This window comes from Sus scrofa, chromosome 8, assembly GCF_000003025.6.
Source record: "Sus scrofa isolate TJ Tabasco breed Duroc chromosome 8, Sscrofa11.1, whole genome shotgun sequence".
Taxonomy (NCBI): Eukaryota; Metazoa; Chordata; class Mammalia; order Artiodactyla; family Suidae; genus Sus; species Sus scrofa.
In genome coordinates this window covers 82133323-82152985 of record NC_010450.4, presented here as the reverse complement: position 1 = coordinate 82152985, position 19663 = coordinate 82133323, and the positions used below count along the sequence as shown (strand labels likewise).

The window sequence follows — 19663 nt, the reverse complement described above, 5'->3', positions numbered from 1 at the left end:
GTTTCTACCACTTAAATTAATTTTTTCTATTTAAATAAACAGCATTTAAAGAAAAGCCCTGTACATGGTATCTTACAGTTTCAGATACTGGAATAACAGTTGCTAGAAAGGGATATATTTGCTGCTGTGTTCTGTGTGGGACTGGCTTCCTGCTGGTAGTTTGGATCTGTGGTACCAAAACAAATTCGAGACAAAAAGACTCTCGTCTGAGGTGTTGAAGGAAACTTCAGCTTTGCTTTTCACCAATTTCCATCCTGCAGAGAATTGAAGCTGCTGAGATATATCTGAAGAGTCTCCCTACAATGAGGGCAGTGGTGATCTTTTAACTCCACAACTGCCATGATGCAGGGCACACAGGCTTTGTCTCCCTATGCCACGACCCACCCACACCGCTCAAGTGTTTGGTAATTCCATTCAGATTCTGTATCTATGTGGTACAGCACAGTGGTAATCCTGCCACCAGCTCACTGTGTATAAGAGAGCAACGTGGCTGTTAACGCCATTGCTTCCTCCGCCAGCTGGCACTCCTGCTCCAACAAGCAGGTAAGTATGTTGCATTGGGACAGGATTTATGAGCAGCACTCCTTCCATCAGACCCATTCATTCTCTTGGATCTTCCCATCAGTTTATCTTAACCCCACTGGGAAGACCTTTCAAAAGATGCCCTAACCACTAGGAGAGAATCTGAAAGCCTATCACTTCCAAAAACCAACTTTCCAACAAGGACTGGGGGCGGGGGTGCTGCCTCAAGCTCTAGGAAGCTCCCTGGCGTCCTCCTGACTTAACCCACTTGCTCATTCACACATACCTGCTGTTTATGCTGCTGCAGTCATTTTCCCCATGTCATTGCGGACCTCTAGGAAAGCAGATTACAGTGGATTGTTTCTGTACTCCTCAAAATACTAGCTCTGTGCTCTATAAATTTCAAGTGCTCAATAACTTATTTTAATTTAATAGTACACTGACATTCATCCCTTAGAAAAAGTTCAAGCCATCCACCTTTAGTCGGGAGCCAACACAAGATCTTGGTGTCCCCTCTTATGTGACTGATTTCTGGAGTTTTGCTATTTTTGCTTAGGAGACTGTAGAATAAGATGAAAGTGTCCTGGAGAAGGAGTCTATACGTCCCAGCTGTGTCACTTTAGTTGAACTCACCTCTGAATCCTAATTTGACCAACTACAGAAATCAGGATAACATAATACCAGTCCTATTTATTTCATATAACTCTTGGGAGATGAGAAAAAGAAAACACAGGTAAGAGCCCTTCATAAGATATGCAAATTAATGTATTTAGCACTATAGGAGACGATCTAAAGAAGCAGTCTCATATATTTTAATCCTATATACAGCTGACCTTTGAACAACCAGGGTTTGAACTACACAAGTCCACTTACATGCAGACTTTTTTCAATGGTAAATACTACAGGACTAGACAATCAGCAGCCGGTTAAATCTGTGGATGTATATATGGAGCTGAATCCAAGGATACAGAAGAACCAAGGATACAGGGTCTTACTATAAATTATACACAGATTTCAACTCCAAGGAGGATTGGCACCCCTCACCCCTACGTTGTTCAAGTGAAACTTCCATAGAGAAATCACCATTTTAAATAAAGAAAAGAAATTTTACCTCATCATTTATGCCCCCCAAAATATATTTTTAAGTATCTACTAATGTCTTCCTACATCAAAATCAATTTTCCCATATGAGATATTTACTAGACTAGTTTAAGATCATCCAAAATTTAAAAGGGAAGAAAAATAGACTAAAGCTCCCATTCAGCTACTAAAATGTCTGTGTATATTTTTCATCGTTTAATGGGTTTTAAAATGCAACATCGACCCTACAGAAGTCTTTTATTCCCTTCCAGGCCAGATCAACCATAGAAAAGTCTTTTATTTCCTTCCAAGCACTAGAAGTCTTTTATTTCCTTCTAGGCATTATGCCAGCCATTTTGGAAGCTGCCACCATGTAAGTGGCTGTGGCTGCTGATGCTTAGACAAAGCAGAACAGGTGTGAATAGCTGAGAGAAGTTATTCACTATTATGAGACAGCCAGTTACAGACCTTGATTTTTCTATAAAAATGTATGACTGTCCTATAAAAGTTTACTTAACGTGGGACAAAGTAAAACTAGATATGAGTTAATGCTTTAATAAGACATTTAAATCAGGACACTGAGAGGGCTAAATGTAAACAAATGCCTTCAAAAATATTAATCTCTTCAAATGTATTTACTGTGCCCCCAATACATGCCAAATGCTGCACCAGACACAGGAAACACAACTGTAAACAAGAAATACACATGCCCTGGCATCGAATGAGGACAGTGGGATCCACAGGCCTTTACAACACTCTGTGCCATGTGTGCCTGGATAGGATCAATACCACAGCACCCAGGCAGAGAAAAGGGGACACTTCCTGAAGGAAGGCTTGCAGGCAAATGGAAAAATCAATACCTCTACAACTTCATTTTTACCTAAGTCCATTTTTTAGCTAACTACTGGTTTTTTGGTCAACTTGTAAGTCATCTTGGTATTTTCCTTACCTTGGTAATTCGGGGCACTAAGCCATGGGTAGGTAGAGAGCTTTTAGTGCCATTGGTTAACTGAGAGACTGGTATTAGAGGGAAGGCTGGGAGCACAGGCACGGACAGTTGAGTGCCTGGGGTTACATCCTTGCTCTTCCTCTTTTGTGCCACAGAACCCTGGGCAAGTCTCTTAATCTCTTTTTGTGTTATTTTTCTTATCTATAAAATGGAGATGATAATAGTACCTAGCTCAAAAGGTTGTTTAAAGGATTGAAGAAGCTTATATATAGATATAAAGCACCGAGAGCAAGGATCAACATATAACATAATCTATAAAAGCATCGGATATTTTATTTTGGCCATGCCCACGGCATGTGGAAGTTCCCGGGCCAGAGGTCAAACCCGCATCACAGTAGGGACCCAAGCCATAGCATGACAATGTCAAAGAACTCTTAACTGCCACCGGGGAACTCCTAGATGTTATTATTTTGATGGGAAGACCTTTATGTGATTGTAGTCATTTCTAGGTTATATGGATCAGCAGCCACTTAAATAAATCCACTTAGGGCAGAGGAATTGCCCACAAAAGTCAAGAGTGCTTCCCGGAACTGTGTGTTGTTGTAGGCATGCATCATTCTGCCATCCTGTGCTTTTTCCTTCCAGGTCAGAAATAAAGACAGTGTAGAAAAAATGCCAGCAGTTCTTCATATCCCGAAGAGGCTTTGTAAAACCTGAGGTTAGGTTTCTTCCAACCAGTAAAAGTTTCCTTTAATTAAGCAAAAGAGCTTCTAACTCAATTAGAAATTAACTCAATTAGGAAGCTTCTTTCCTCTTCCTCTATTGACAATCAATTTATAATGAATTGGGCCTGAAGTTGTAAAATTTCATCGATCATGCGCAAACCATTTCTTGAAGTAGGCTTTTTTTTTTTTTTAACCCTCAGAAGTACTTGAAGCACAACTTGAAGATAAAAATGTTTTAAAGACAGCCACATAATTACTCCAACAAAAATTTCATTTTCGGTCATCTCCAAAAGGATAACAATATCACACTAACATAATTCATCTCTCTCTTTATAAATCACTTGAGCATGGTAGCTCTTGTTTTAATTTTAATGCCAGCTCTCATTTTTCATATGAAAATGTGACTCTGCATCTCACCTTTAATAGCAAGCGTGCAAACACACAGCAAATCAGTTGGTAATTAAAATCACTGGAGAACCAGAACTATCAAACGTTGGAGGAACAAAAAGAATAAATGTATGCCAGCAACTGCATGGCGCAAGTGCAATGAGTGTTCACGACGGCTTATTTTGGCAAGGATCTAATGTAACTCAAACAAGAATTAAGGCATATCAGCCCGAGATGTCACTGATAAGGAGGGCCACAAAAGTTGAAAATCATCTTTCATAGGCTAACTCATTATGCACTTAAAAAAAGATTAGTATGTATATTAATACACTTTACCTCAAGTAGTTAGTTTTCTTAGTTTAATTCTGGAAAATAGTCTATCACGATCTGCCTATTTGAGAAAGTATACCATTCTCAAGCAATGTGAACTCTGTGTGACTGTAATTAGACAGGAACTTGATAACAATACTCTCTCAGAATCTAGATCTAAAGGACATTTAATGAGAAACAACGATGGAGCATAAACTCCAAAAACTTCCCACAATAAGTGCTCTTAATGGGATCAATGATGTATTTGCATCAATGAGGAAATAGGGCAAACCTAGACATAACATTGTTCAATTCTATCTCACTTTATTCTGGCCCAGAATAAAGTATATGGGAACATATACTTATGGAAATTACTGCAATGTAAGGGACCTCGTCATTGTTTTGAACAACTCTGCTGGGACCACTGTACAACTGAGAGGAAACTGGAGTCAGTCTCTAGCTTCCCCACTCCTCTGCCATTTTTATTATGGATACTCTTGTGTTGCATCAAAGGAATACAAAGAAAAGCAGCTCCTGCAGAGAAAATTCAAAAACTGATTGAAGAGCTAAATAAATGCAAAAATATCTGACAAAGGGTGAATATCGCAACAGAAGTACAAAAACAGCACTATCGGAGGAAGAAAAGATTAATCATTTTGACTGTGCTTCTGCAAGGCTTCTTGAGAGGGAAATAGTATTTGAGCTGGGCCTTGATGATGGGCAGGACTTCAACTGGTAGACACTGGGAGAGGACCTAACAGAGGAACAGACTAGTCAAGTGACCTGACCCGAGGCAGCATACGACATTCTCAAGAACACAAAGTTCCCAAACTAGTCTGAGGGCCAGCACCCAAGGAAATCTCTGCAGTAGGAGGCCAGGAATCTCCTCGAGAATAGACCAAAGGCTGGAGAAGTTGTCCACAGGATCAGAGGAGCTGACTCAGGTGGAAATACAGATGGCATGTTTCCACTACAGTTTAGGGTAGCATTTTCCAAACTGCAATTCATAAAACCAATTTAGTGAATATTGATTGGCATTTATCTCCCAAAATGAAAGAGAGAGAAGGAAAAAGGAAGGGAAACAAAGAAGAAAGGTAGAAGAAGAAGGGAAGGGGGAGAGGGCAAGAGAGGAGAGGTGAGAGTGAATTACACATGGAATAACCTGTCAGTTTCCATCTGTGGACCGCGTTTTAAAAAAAAAAGAAAAAGAAAAAGAAAGAAAACCACTCATTTAGGGGGCCCTGTTAAGTCTAATATCCTGGCACTTGATCAGAATGCAGCTCAGTCCCACTCAATATATTCACACCATTAGTTTAGGTCCAAGGGTTCTTAGTCATGAATAATCTGCTTAAAGAATCTGACTGCACCAAGCAAGATGTTCTCATTAGATACCTAGAAGACATCATCTGACGTCTTCATAAAGCAAGTAAAGTTTAAAAGAGTCATTTCCAAAGTTTATAGCAATACAGTCAAGATTATGCTTGATTCCTATAGAATGGTGGATGGTGAACACCTTCCTAAGAAAGATACACCAATAAGGTAATCCTCTGTTATGAAGCAGATAATCTCATAGGCAGAATAAGTTGAGAAAATATAAAGATCTATAATTAATGCAACAAGATATTTTACCAAGAAGCAAACAGCTTAAAATGACAGATTTCCTCCTTTTATTTATATAGGTCCTTATATATTTTTCCAAAAGTATATTCATCTGAAATAACCCTGTCAGAGTTCCCACTGTGGCTCAGCGGGTTAAGAACCCAACACAGTGTCCGTGAGGATGCATGTTCAATCCCTGGCCTCACTCAGTGGGTGAAGTATCCAGTGTTGCTGCAAGCTGCAGCAGACACAGCTCGGATCCCACGTTGCTATGGCTGTGGCATAGGCCAGCAGCTGCAGCTCCAATTCAAGCCCTAGCCCAGGAACTTCCATATGCCACAGCTGCAGCCATAAAAAGAAAATAATAGGAGTTCCCGTCATGGTGCAGCGTAAACGAATCCAACTAGGAACCATGATGTGGGTTCGATCCCTGGCCTTGCTCAGTGGGTTAAGGGTCCGGCACTGCCATGAACCGTGGTGTAGATTGCAGACACGGCTCGGATCTGGCTTTGCTGTGGCTGTGGTATAGACTGGCAGCCACAATTCTGATTAGACTCCTAGCCTGGGAACCTCCATATGCCGTGGGTGGGATCCTAAAAAGACAAAAAAAAAAAAAAAAAGAACTGTTCAAAAGACACGGGATACCTGATTGTTTCTGGGGTCTGTTTGTTTGTTAGCTGGAGGTAACGGGTGGTTTTCCAGGCTTTAGAGTTTAGAGAAAACATCCTGCAAATCTGTTCAGTCTCTTCCATCTGATTCTAAATTCGCAAATTGGTTCCATAACCAATTTGACTTCCTGTGCCCTGTAATTCCCAGAGGGGGTAACGATGGATATCTGACATGAATATGCCATGTTATGGTAAGAAACATTTATACCAAAATGTTGAGGACCTATAATACGAACCAATAAACTGGGATTATCAAGTCTGTTAAGTTTATCTAAACACCAACATGTGGACATTGCAATTTACTGTTTATGTTTTATTATCACCTAACTGAATATTCTAAGAAGGTACTACATATAGGACGCTATAGCCAGGAATTAGCATATATTTCTGAATGAACCAACAGAGTAAATGAATGAACTTAGATCAAATTTTGAGAAAGCAATGATAATGACTCAGAAAACTAGGTAACTGCATCAGCAACAAATCTCTACACTGAGGGTAATGCTGATGCTTGCTTGATATGTCCCCTCTCAACTTAAGAGTACGTCAGCCAACGATTTCATGAGATCTTTGTAAACAATCCTATAAAATAATGATGCAAATACTATGTTCCTCAGATGAGGAAACCAAGGCTCAGAGAGGTCCAGGGGCTTATCTGGTTACCACTCAGACCACTAGGTGAGAAACAGTAAAAATAGGAATCAAACACATGCTATGATTTCCTAGCAAGTGCATCCTTTGCTAAAATGTCAGGTGGCCTAGCAGCACAGGTGGTGAAGCTGCATCACAGCATGTTAAGCTGGTGTTGTTTAAATACTTCTCACCTAACATCAGGTGGTCCTATGCCTGAGGCAGAGTTGGACCCAAAGGTGGGGGTTAAAGGACTTCAGCTATCAAAAGAAGGATTCAGGTGGAGTTCCTGCCGTGGCTCAGCAGAAATGACTCTGACTAGTATCTGCAAGGATACAGGTTTGATCCCTGGCCTCACTCAGTGGGTTAAGGATCCGGTGTTGCTGCAAGCTGTGGTATAGGCCAGCAGCTACACCTCCGATTTAACCCCTAGCCTGGGAACCACCATATACCCCGGGTATGGCCCTAAAAAGACAAAAAATAAAAATGGAAGGAGTCCAGGAGTTCTTGGTGGCCTAGTAGTTAAGGATCCAGCATTGTCATTGATGTGATGGAGGTTCGATACCTGGCCTGGGAACTTCCATATGCACATGGCAGAAAAGAAAGGAAGCGAGAGAGGGAGGAAGAGACGAAGGAAGGAAGGGAGATGACTCAGAAACAGGAATCTAGTGATGCTAAACAAGGTGTGTCAAGACCATATCCCTAGAAGACACTCCCATTCAGATGGGAAAGGAACCAGACAAGCAGAAAAGGACTGATGATGAGAAATATAGGAACAGCATTAGGAGAGAAGAGTGCTAGGGAAGCAAAAGGAAGTTGGAGGCAAGTAGCATGGTGTCACAAGCTACAGTTAGGTCATGGAGGAATTGGCCACCGGATTTGGTGAACAGAAGTCACTGCCAACCACTGAGAGGACTCTTTGGGTTAAGGATCAGCATAGGTCGCAGCTGTAGCTCAGATTCAATTCCTGGCCTAGGAACTTCCACATGCCATAGGTATGGCAAAAGAAAGAAAAGAAAAGAGAGAAGAAAGGAGGGAGGGAGGAAGGATAATTTGAGAGGCATTAAGTAGTTAAATAAGAGAATTCTAAATTAACACACAAAAGTCTTGGGAAATCTAGGTATGTTTCAAGCCAGCTTTATAGCAGCTTCAAACAAACGCAGTCAACTCTTTCTAGGGCTCCTACAAATGCTAACCCAACTGCAAAGATGAGACTAAAGTTAAAAGGTAGAAAAGGAAGGCGAAGAAGGACATGGGATTCTTGCTGCTACGACTTCTGTTCTTCATCCCGTCAAAGAGGGAAAACTGTTATCATTTCACAGAGAGCACAGGAGGCTGGAGGGTAGAAGGGCCAGCTTGCAAGAGAATCTCAACACTGACAGCCTTTTTTCGGGCTATACAAGATTGCTCTCATTACATTCCTCCTGCAAGCAAAAACAGTGACCAACCCCATTCAACAGAAGAGAAAGGTGAGGCACAGAAAAGCCAAGTCCAGCCAATGACTGACAGGTCAGATTTCCTTCTCCCTTCAAGTCTTCTCTCTGCCTACCAGATCTACTCTAAATGCCTTTATAAATGTTTCAGTGAATCTTATCTTCATGCATTGGACTGGCAAGATCAACTCCCCACTGATAATGCAAAATAGCCCTGAAATGTTTCATGCCTTGCTGATCAGCCAGAAATTGAACTTTCTGTCTCCATTTGGGCTGCGATGATCTTGATCTTTCACCTCTAGCAAAAATCTTCTCGTAGCTATAATTTTAAAGTTCGTAATGAGGGCTTCATTTGCTTTCCAAGCAGACAGAAAGCCTTTTTTAAATACATTCAGACTGCCATGACCTCCGTCAATGACTTAAAGAGTTCACCACATGTAATAATTTTCTTTGCTCAGGAGACATTCTTAAGTCTTCTTTGAAGAGATTAGAACGTAACCCCATTGATGAAATTAAGCACACATGCACACACAGACACACACACTTTTAACCTGTCACCTTTCTACTATACCTGAAATCAAAACTATCAAAATTTTTCTTTAAAATGTATTTGGCGGCGTCTCTGCTGCGCCGAGGGGCAGGTCTGATCCCTTGCCAGTGGGTTAAAGGATCCTGCGTTGCCAAAGCTAAAGCATAGGTTGCAGCTGCAGCTGCATCTGATCCCAACCCCCATGAACTCCATATGCCATGAAGCAGCCAAAAAAGAAAAAATTTTTAAATCTTTAAAAATAAAATAAGACGTGTTCAGAATTCTGTGTGATAATCCAAGGGTTCTAAAATCCTTCAGCCTTGGGAGTTCCAGGTGTGGCTCAGCAGGTTATAAATCCCACTAGTATCCATGACGATTCAGGTTCAATCACTGGCCTCACTTGGTGGATTAAGGATCTGGAGATGCCACAAGCTGTATGTAGTGTAGGTAGCTAACCTAGCTTGGATCTGGCGTTGCTGTGGCTGTGGTGTAGACTGACAGCTGCAGCTCTGATTCGACCCCTCGAATGGGAACTTCCATATGCCGCAGGTGCGGCCATAAAAAGAAAAAAATCCTTCAGCCGGTTAACTAAAATATCAGCTAAATATATTTACAGTAAAGGAAGCACACCATCTTAACTCTGGACTGGGCCAGGGGACAGCCTAATGCCTAAGGGAAGAAAACATGGTCCAATCCCCAAACTGAACTCCTGGCTGTCCCACATAGCTGAATGAGGCTGAACTCAGTTGGGCAACATTTTGCTTATTTCTACATTAAAAAAGGAAAACAATGATCTTAATGATATGGACGAATAGAAAGCCATTCTACTTTGTCTTGACTATTTTTGTGAGCTTTATAATACGAAAAAGAGGTTTGGAATAGTGTAATATCACACTACATGTAGGCTTCTTGAAGGCAGGCCCCAGATCTTACTCTCCTTTTTTAACCCCCATGGTAGAAGGCAGTGTCCTCATAAAGTCAACTGCTGTGGACTCTCCCATTCTAAAGCTGGATAGTGGGCACAGTGGTGTTTATTATGATGCTCTTAACTGTACATACGTGTTTCCCGCACCTTTTGTAGACATGATATTTCAGAATTTTTTAAAGAAGGAGAATCCAACTTGTGGTTGCCAAGGGGGAAAGGGAAGGAGTGGGATGGACTGGGAATCTGGGCTTAATAGATGCAAACTATTGCTTTGGAGTGGATAAGCAATGAGATCCTGCTGTATAGCACTGGGAACTATATCTAGTCACTTATGACGGAGCATGATGGAGGATAATGTGAGAAAAAGAATGTATACATGTATGTGTGACTGAGTCACGTTGCTGTACAGTAGAAAATTGACAGAACACTATAAACCAGCTATAATGGAAAAAATAAAAATCATTTAAAGAAGGAAAAGCCTGAGGTTCATCCACCACACATGCTAATTGAATAGGTCTAAAGTGGAAACAAAGGATTTTTTTTTTTTTTCTCTAATCGCCCAGGTTATGCAGATATGGGTGATCTACAGGATTCACTTTGAAAAACAAAATAAATAAATAAATAAATCAACACATAAATAACATGCCTGTAATCAGTACACTACTATTAGTGGTGAGGGTGCCTTATTTTCATGGTTCAAATGATCGGGCTTAGCCTTAAACACAGAGAACATAGTGTTTAGCATAAAACATTACTCTCAGTCATGACTGGAAACTCCTTCCTAACTTGCTCTGATTTTTCTCTCATAATTCTCAGTGCTTTTCTTTTCTTTTTCTTCTTTTCCTACAGATGTTTGAAGCTAGGAATCCTTAATCACATTTCTCTCCTTCTTGGTTTACTGCCCAGACTCTTAAAATTTTACAAAGATATAGCTCTGCAACTTTCCTTGGGAAGTAAGACCTCATGTTCACATTCCGAGGAATAGGTTTTAGCTGAATCCTCCACTGTCTCGGCTTGCAAAAAAAGAAATACTGAAATAACCCTACCTTTCTTGCTTTTTCATTAAGCAACAGCATAAGTAACAAATGATATATCTAACAACAACATGAAAACCATTTAATACTTTCCCTCTAAATTTAGAGAAATCATTTTCCAGGTGTTTTTTTGTTTGTTTTTTGTTTTTTTGTTTTTTGTCTTTTTGCCTTTTCTTGGGCCGCTCCTGCAGCATATGGAGGTTCCCAGGCTAGGGGTCGAATTGGAGCTGTAGCCACTGGCCTACGCCAGAACCACAGCAACTCGGGATCCCAGCCGCGGCTGCGACTCACAGCACAGCTCACGGCAACGCCCAATCGTTAACCCACTAAGCAAGGCCAGGGATCGAACCCGCAACCTCATGCTTCCTAGTCGGATTCGTTAACCACTGAGCCACGACGGGAACTCGTTTTCCAGTTTTTTAAAAAAGAAACTTCTTGGAGTTCCCTGGTGGCACAGTGGGTTAAGAATCTGGTGTTGTCACTGCAGAGGCTCAGGTTACTGCTGTGGCATGGGTTTGATCCCTACCTGAGAAGTTCCCATACAGCAGGTGCAGCCAAAAAAAAAAAAAAAGACAGAAAGAAACTTCTTTGATAAAAGAAATCCCTGTGGTTACTTGAGTTTAAATACAATGGTTCTCTAGGAGTTCCTGTCCTGGCTCAGTAGTTAACAAATCCAACTAGGAGCCATGAGGTTTCGGGTTCAATCCCTGGCCTTGCTCAGTGGGTTAAGGATTCGGCGTTACCATGAGCTGTGGTCACAGATGCGGGTCGGATTCTGCGTCGCTGTGGCTCTGGTATAGGCCGGGGGCTACAGCTCCAATCAGACCCCTAGCCTGGGAACCTCCACATGCTGCAGGTGCAGCCCTAGAAAAGACAAAATAAATAAATAAATAAGTAAATACAATGGTCTCTAAGCAAGTCCCATAAGGTTTGAAACATAGGTTAAGACTTTTGGGGAAAAAAAAAAAATCATGATTTTTACCACAGAACTTTGCCTTTGGAACAGAAATGTACAGCTTTAAGCAAACAATATGTGTTTATCCTATGTCTCCCAAGTCAAGAGAGAAAACAGTTTGATCTATCTTGTTTTTTAGATTTGGCAAGGCAAATAGGATTCACCAAGTCATCACTTTATCTACTATTCAAAAAAGGAACTACAACTTAGTGTGTACATGTGCACACACACACACCACCCACCACACATAAGCGTCACCACCAATCAGACTGTGTCAACAGCACACACTACAATCCTATAGTTGTCGTTGCCTTTAAAACACTGAAATGAATAAATAACAATTACAAAAAAGATCATAACCATGTTTCCAATATTTAAATGACAGTAGTTTAAAATTTAAAAGCAACGAAATAAAACTGTCAGTCAGCTCCACCCTTAAACAGTCTCATTTTAATCCCTAAAGGATACGCTGGCATTTCCGTGTATGTGCACTGCTATGCACGTACATTGATTCTGCTGCTAAAAATGATTATAAATTCTAGTTGGCTCACTGAAAAAAAGCAACCCAAGTTATTAAAACAGAACGTGTATTTTACTTTAACAAAAAGTAACAAGGCTATTCTTGCCAAAGTACAAGGTATGCGTTTAAGGGATTCAACACATTTCAACCCATGACAAAACCTTTCTGTAACCAATAGTTTATGGGAAAAGCATTCATAATGGGAGGAATGTAAGTAACAGAAAAAAAAAAATTCCTAGGTTATGTAAGAACTTCACAAAATAAAATTAAGAGAATCATTTCAAATGACACTATTATATCTGCATATGTCCCCCAAAATCATGAAACACAAACATGTTACACAATCACACACCTTAATACATGAGAGCACATACTAAACATGAGTATCTTTAATACTACAGCTATTAAAGATGTATTTCCAAGTATATGAGAGCATAAACTCAATGTTGAGAAGTGTAATAACACAAAATCTGAAAGGAAAAAAGTTTTCCTACGTGTTAGAAACACTACAAAGAACAGTCAGTTAGAAGGGACAGTGCAACATAGAAATGATGCCCAGAAACTTTCTCTGCCCCTTTCCCCATGCTGAAACCCATGTGGATATACAGCCACTGGGTGCAACACAGAGCAGAGAGTTACAGCGAAATAGAGTCGAAACCTTTATCTAATGGTATCTGACACTGGACTCAGCTTTTGGATCTTTTCATTTATATGCATCCAAAAATTCACTTTCTATCCTTAGATTAGATTTGCTTCCAATATATGATATAAAAGATTAATCTTCCCTTATGTTCCCTTCAACAAAAGCTTATATTCAGTTACCTTAAAACATTATTTTAGAAAAACTTGAAACTTAAAATTATCTAATGCCTTTACCTGAAGATAATCTCATAATTTGGCATAAATATAAAATAGTCTATTCATTTCATATCAGAAGGGATGACCAACCTGGACTCTGCAAGCTTCATTTCTAAAGCTCAATTTTTCAAGGTTTAAGAGACTAAAAAAATGCTTTGATAATCATGAAGTTCTACAATGTAAACGTTTAAGGAACTACACCAACAGTGTTAGAAAACAAAGGAGATGTTCACAAATTCAACATTATTAACATGTGCCATTAATGTAAAAACTTTAAATACCTGCTGGAGAATGAACATGTGGATACACTTTCAAATGCTCTATGGCAATGCCAAAAAATGAGCGACCTTTGAACTTCTGCCAAAAGTCAACTGAGAACAAAAAGAGTTTTAAGGGAATCACATTAGAAAGAAAAGAGATAAATGGCACCTTTCAACCAATTAACACTAGTCTCAGATGTAGCAAAGGAGACCTTCTCTTCAAACACTTTCAAGGCAACAGAAAGATAATCATAACAGGCACCAATCCAAGACCCCAATAACTTCTCCATCTTACTAATTATGTGGCAACTGAAAGAATTACTGGGCATAATGAAGTGCTGGTTAAATCCACTATCTGCAGACTGCACTCCTACACTGAGACTGAGAGAAAATGATGACGCGAGGCTTCACTTTAAATACACAGCTGGCTCTCAGCTGGGTCCTTGGTGCTGCCTGGCCAGGCCACCATTTTCTCCAGCTGACTCACCCTTCTCAACCAGATGCCAATTCCACATCTTCTCCTCTCATCTCAAACACTAATAGCACTTACCTCATCGTCACTCTCAGCTGTTGAGCAAAAATAAAAGCATCTGAAAAAAACTCCCCAGTGTGGCCCTTCTCCCCATCGATGAAGATCTAGAGTCACACACTCTGCCTTCCCTCCTGTTGTTGTGAATAAAGGGTCCAGGCTCCTACTGAAGTTCACACAACCTGAAACCACTCTCTTCCCCCGGATCAAATAAATTGCTCCAGCTCGCTCCCTGATATCCACAGCTCGCTCTCTACTGGATGATTTCGATCATGATAGAAACATTCTGTCCTTCCTGCATTCAAAAAAATCTTGATCCCACATCCCTCTCTAAATACAGCCCCGTAGGGGAGTTCCCTGGTGGCCTAGTGATTAGGATTTGTCGCTTTCATTGCTGTGGCCCAGGTGTCATCCCTGGTCTGGGAACTGAGGTCCCACATCAAGCTGCTGCATGCTACAGCCCAAATATATATATATATATATATATACACACACACACACACACACACACACACACACACACCTACTAACACTATATATATTATTAATACTATATATATTAACCACTAACATACATATACATGTGTGTATATATATATGATATTGGGGAATAGAGAAATGGAATAGGAAAAATATATGTGTATATGTATATATTTTATACATGAATATTATATATCATAAAATATAGAAAGAGATATGTATATATATTTTTTTCTATTGTTTCCCTATTCCCCTTTATCACACAGGACCTCCTAACAGTGGTTTATGCCTCTTGTCTCTGTTTCTTCTCTTCCTGATTTCCTTGAGCCCACTCTTAACAAGCTTTTGCTCCTATGCTCCACCAAAACCACTCTGGTCAAGGATATTAGGAACCTCTGCATAGTTTAATTCAATGCCAAATCTCAGAATTCATCGTACAGCAACTCAATCAGCAGAATCTGACACTGCTTGTCACAACCTTTGTATTTTTTTTTTTGGCCTCGGGATGCAGCAGATTGATGTGAGATCTCAGTTCCCAGGTCACGGATTGAACCCAGGCCACAATGGTGAAAGGACCCCGTACTAACCACCAGACCACCAGGGAACTTCCCCTCCTCCTTTCAAACCCCCTTCTTCACCTGGCTTTCAGGATATCATGCTCTCTTGTTTTTCCTTCAGTCCTACTACTATGCTTCTCTGCTGCCTTTGCTGATCACTCCTCATTGTCTTTTTTTTTTTTTAATGTTTAAAAGTGTCTTTTATGAAGTTTATTAAAAGAAGCCACAAATTTCCAAGAAAGGTTTAAGGCGTATTATACTGCTCTTTTCATTTAAACAAACTGTAAACTTTGAGTAAAACCTTGCTGTGGAAGTCGGCACACTCGGACACCCTGAGCTTGTTACTCATTCACGGGTGCGACCTCTAAAATATTAAATCATCTATGAAGTGCCCCACTTCTTTGAGTGTTTTCCAATCACGACAAATAGCTTTCCAGTGATTGCTTGTACCTGTTGAATTTCTTGGATTCATTCACAGTGCGTGGAAAAGGGGTAGTGCCAACTGGATACAAAGCAGGATTTTTCAATCATTCTCAGCTCTGTACACCAACGGCAACCTGCAGCCCAGCTTAGCTCTTGAGGTGTCCTCTCTTAAAACGAACTCACACACAAAAGGTCAGTATTGTTATTACTCCCTCTTTATAGATGGAGACACTGAACTCCTCATTGTCTTGACGTCTTATCGCTGGAGGGTCCTAAGGCTTGGTCCTTGAACCTCTTCTTGTCTTCTGTGCCCTCTCCCTAAGGAATCCCTCAATCTTGGCTTTAAATACCATTTATTCACTGATGGCTCCCTGATTTATGTCTCCAGGTTTAGGCCACTCTCTGAACTCTCAAACCTTGTATCTCTAATTGCTCACTGATATTTCTATTTGGATATGTAATAGGCATCTTAACACATTAAAAAAAAAAAAAACCCAAACATGGTACAGTGGGTTAAGAATCCAACAGCAGGAGTTCTCGTCATGGCTCAGCACATGACCATTCCACATCTTCTCCTCTCATCTCAAACCAACTAACCTAGTATCCATGAGGACGACGGTTCAATCCCTGGCCCTGTTCAGTGGGTTAAGGATCTGGCATTGCCGTGAGCTATGGGGTAGGTTGCAGACGTGACTCAGATCTGGCTTTGGCTATGGCTGTGGCTTAGGCTGACAGCTACAGCTACAGCTCCGATTCAGCCCCTAGCCTGAGAACTTCCATAAGCCTCAGGTACAGCCCTAAAAAGACAAAAAAAAAGAAGAAGAAGAAGAAGAATCCAACTGCCCAGTTCTGGTCCCTGCGGAGGTTTAGGTTGGATCCCTGGCCTGGGGCAGTGGGTTAAAGGATCTGGCATTACCACAGCTGTGGCATAGGTGGCAACTGTGGCTCAGATTCAATCCCTGGCCCAGGGACTTCCATATACCATGGTGTAGCCATAAAATTTAAAACAAAACAAAGCAAGATCTTGATCTTTACCATATAGCTGACATGACAAATATTCAGTTTCTGTCTCCTTCAAGGCACAGGAATGACAACAGTAAGGCCACATGACTTGTTCTGGCCAATTGATGTGAGCAGAAGTGCCATGTATCACTTCCAGCCTGGACAGTGAAAAGCCCACTTGTGATTCTCCAGTCTCTCTCTTTCCCTGCTATGGCAACTGAAAATGCTCTGTGTTCCATCCGGATGGATGGTATATGGAGCCCCCACCAGCTAGGTTCCTTGATGTTGGCAAAGACCTCCCCACTGACCCACATGGGACAGGCACCATTAGCAAGAAATAAACCCACATGCTAAACAAGCCACTGAGATTTGAGAGTGCTTAGTCATCATAGGATAGGCTTGCCTACTCAGACTAAATACCCCCCCAAACTACTCTCACACAGTACTCTTCTCAGTTTCAGCAAACTCCATGCTTTCAGCAGTTCAGTCAAAAACCTTACAGTCATTCTTGACCCCTTTCTTTCTCTCATACCCATATCCAATTTATCATCATATCCTGCACCTTCAAAAATACATACAGAATCCAACCACCTTTTACTTCCTCCACTACAATCCTGCTCTTCAAAAGACACTAGTAGGAAAATGAAGACAAACCACAGACTGGGAGAAAATATTTACAGAGTGTATGCATGTTGAAGGACTTGTATCCAGAATATATAAAACTCTTAGAGCTCAGCAATAAGAAAATCTTTTTAAAAGCATAATTTTAATAGACATTTCCCCTAAAAAGCCATGGGAAGCAAATAAGCAAGTGAACAGATAAGCATGCTCACCGTGATTAGTCACTAGGAAATGCAAATTAAATTCAAGCCACAATGAGACACCACCACACACATTAGAACGGCTAAAATTATAATGAATGACAATATTCAATACCAAGTGCTGATGAGATGTGGAACACTAGAATTCTCTTATACGGCTATTTAAAATGGAGAATGATACAACCACTTTGGAAAAATACTTTGGCAATTTCTTAAAAAGTTAAGCATATACCAGTGGCAAAAGAAGAGTGTTTACATATTGATAAATATGGTCCACTCCAGAAACTATTTATAGATAACATATTTATTGGTGATTCTTCCTTGGCTAAAAGGCACCACAACAGCCACCTATTGGGAGTTCCTGTGGCTCATTGGGTTAACAACCCAACATAGTCTTCATGAGGATACAGGTTTGATCCCTGGCCTCAATCAAGTGGTTAAGGATCCAGCGTAGGTCACAGGTGAGGCTAGGATCCCTCCTTGCTGTGGTTGTGGTGTAGGCCGGCAGCTGCAGCTCCGATTGGACCCCTGGTCTGGGAACTTCCACATGCTGCAGGTGTGGCTGAATAAAGTGAATGAAGATAAAGGCAGATGCAAAGAAAGCAAAGTCCCCTATCCTCCCTCATTCAATAGTGTTCTTTTCTGAATGACAAAATATTAGTGGAAAAGGGGAAGAAGCTATTACAGAGCAGAGTCCTTCAGTACAAGGTCGTAGGGCCTTTCAGCCAAGAAGAACCACCTATAAGGAGTTCCTGAAATGGGCAACTGCTCTCTCTCCCACTATACCAGTACTCTTGCCACAGCTCCCTAGCAGCTGGACAATTTCTTTGAACTCATCTTAGAAACTTGGCCTCATTTCTCCTTTTTCATATCATCTTCACTTATATTGACCCTTTTTCCATGAATTTAGTTTGCTACAATTTTTTTTAAGAACTAAGAAATGGCCAAAGCAAGTGTCCTCAGGTTGTGAGTCTTACAAGTAAAAGTCCCTTGCCTTGGATTCCTTGTCCTCTGTCTCCTAATTTCCCACTGAAGTAGAAAAATCACCATCTCTATTTCATGCATTTCCCTTGCTCTTCTTTTTGAAATGCTGAATTCCACTCATCATTGTCAATCTTAGCATCATCCTAATACATGAATTCACCCGCTTCTTTCATAAGCTTGCTATGGTTATGCATTTTCTGGGACATGACTCCGTGGTCCCAAAATAAAATAAAATATAAAATAAAAGCATAGCACTCACTTATGTGTAAGCAAAATTAGGTCCATGACTCACCTCATTTCCACCAACTGCCTTGGTTAAAATCACTGCAGAAGACACAGGGGGAGGCATGCAACCTACTGTCTGCAAACTGAAAAAGGAAAGAAAAAGAAATTTTAAATAGGGTTTTTTATACACACACACACACACACACACACACACAATTTTCACTACATTCAATTCTCAAATAGCAGAGCTGAGTAAATGAAAATATGGGAATGTTTATTGATGCACAAGCCCTGTTGAGTTTAGACAATTCTCTGTGAGGCAACATAGCTTCGTAAATGCTTCAAACACATAGGGAAGCTCTCGCTCCATTCAATGGACTTGAGTGATTTCATTTTTTAAATTATGTAAGCTCTTAAACTATTCAAAAAACAGTCAATTTATGGTGAGTGTACTCACTGAAAGATAACCAAATGGTTAATCATAGGGTAAATATATATAATCTTAGTTATTTTCAGGTATCTTTTCTTACATATTTTTAAATTTTTCTTTTATGCCTTTTTTTTTAATCTACAATATTGTGCCAATTTCTGCTGTACAGCAAAGTGACCCAATCATACATATATATACATTCTCTTTTTTGTTGTTGTTGTTTTTTTCTGTTTTTTGTCTTTTTGCCATTTCTTGGGCCAGTCCCGTGGCATATGGAGGTTCCCAGGCTAGGGGTCCAATTGGAGCCATAGCTGCTGGCCTACGTCAGAGCCACAGCAACGTGGGATCCGAGCCACGTCTGCAACCTACACCTACACCACAGATCACAGCAACGCCACCACAGATCACAGCAACGCCGGATCCTTAACCCACTAAGCAAGGCCAGGGATTGAACCCACAACCTCATGGTTCCTAGTCAGATTCGTTAACCACTGCGCCACGACGGGAACTCCTACATTCTCTTTCTTATATTATCTCCCATCATGTTCTATCCCAAGAGATTGGACTGGATATAGTTTCCTGTCCTATATTTTTGTATAGGAAAGTTGCCCTTTTTTTTTTTTTTTTCTCAGTCCTTAACCCACTGAGCGAGGCCAGGGATTGAACCCACATCCTCATGGATGCTACTCAGGGTCGTAACCTGCTGAGCCACAATGGAAACTCCTATAGGAAAGCATTTGGCAAAAATAAAACTTTAAAACCTCTTTCAAAGCTCAAAAGTATTTAACAAAATATAAGCTTACATTTGCTGATTCCTTTCTACAAACAG

General features: G+C 40.6%; 1 protein-coding gene across 4 annotated transcripts in view; it reads right to left on the bottom strand.

Annotated features, from left to right (window-relative positions):
* Positions 1 to 19663, bottom strand: part of SLC10A7 (solute carrier family 10 member 7) — a 240604-nt gene that overhangs the window by 202675 nt on the left and 18266 nt on the right. For 3 of the 4 annotated variants that reach the window (XM_021100285.1, XM_021100286.1, NM_001137640.1), the window contains exon 4: positions 18472 to 18547. In XM_021100285.1, the coding sequence (XP_020955944.1) occupies positions 18472 to 18547 (76 nt within the window). Of the gene's footprint in view, positions 1 to 18471; positions 18548 to 19663 lie in introns of those variants that run through there. The other variant, XM_021100287.1, reaches the window with a different exon arrangement.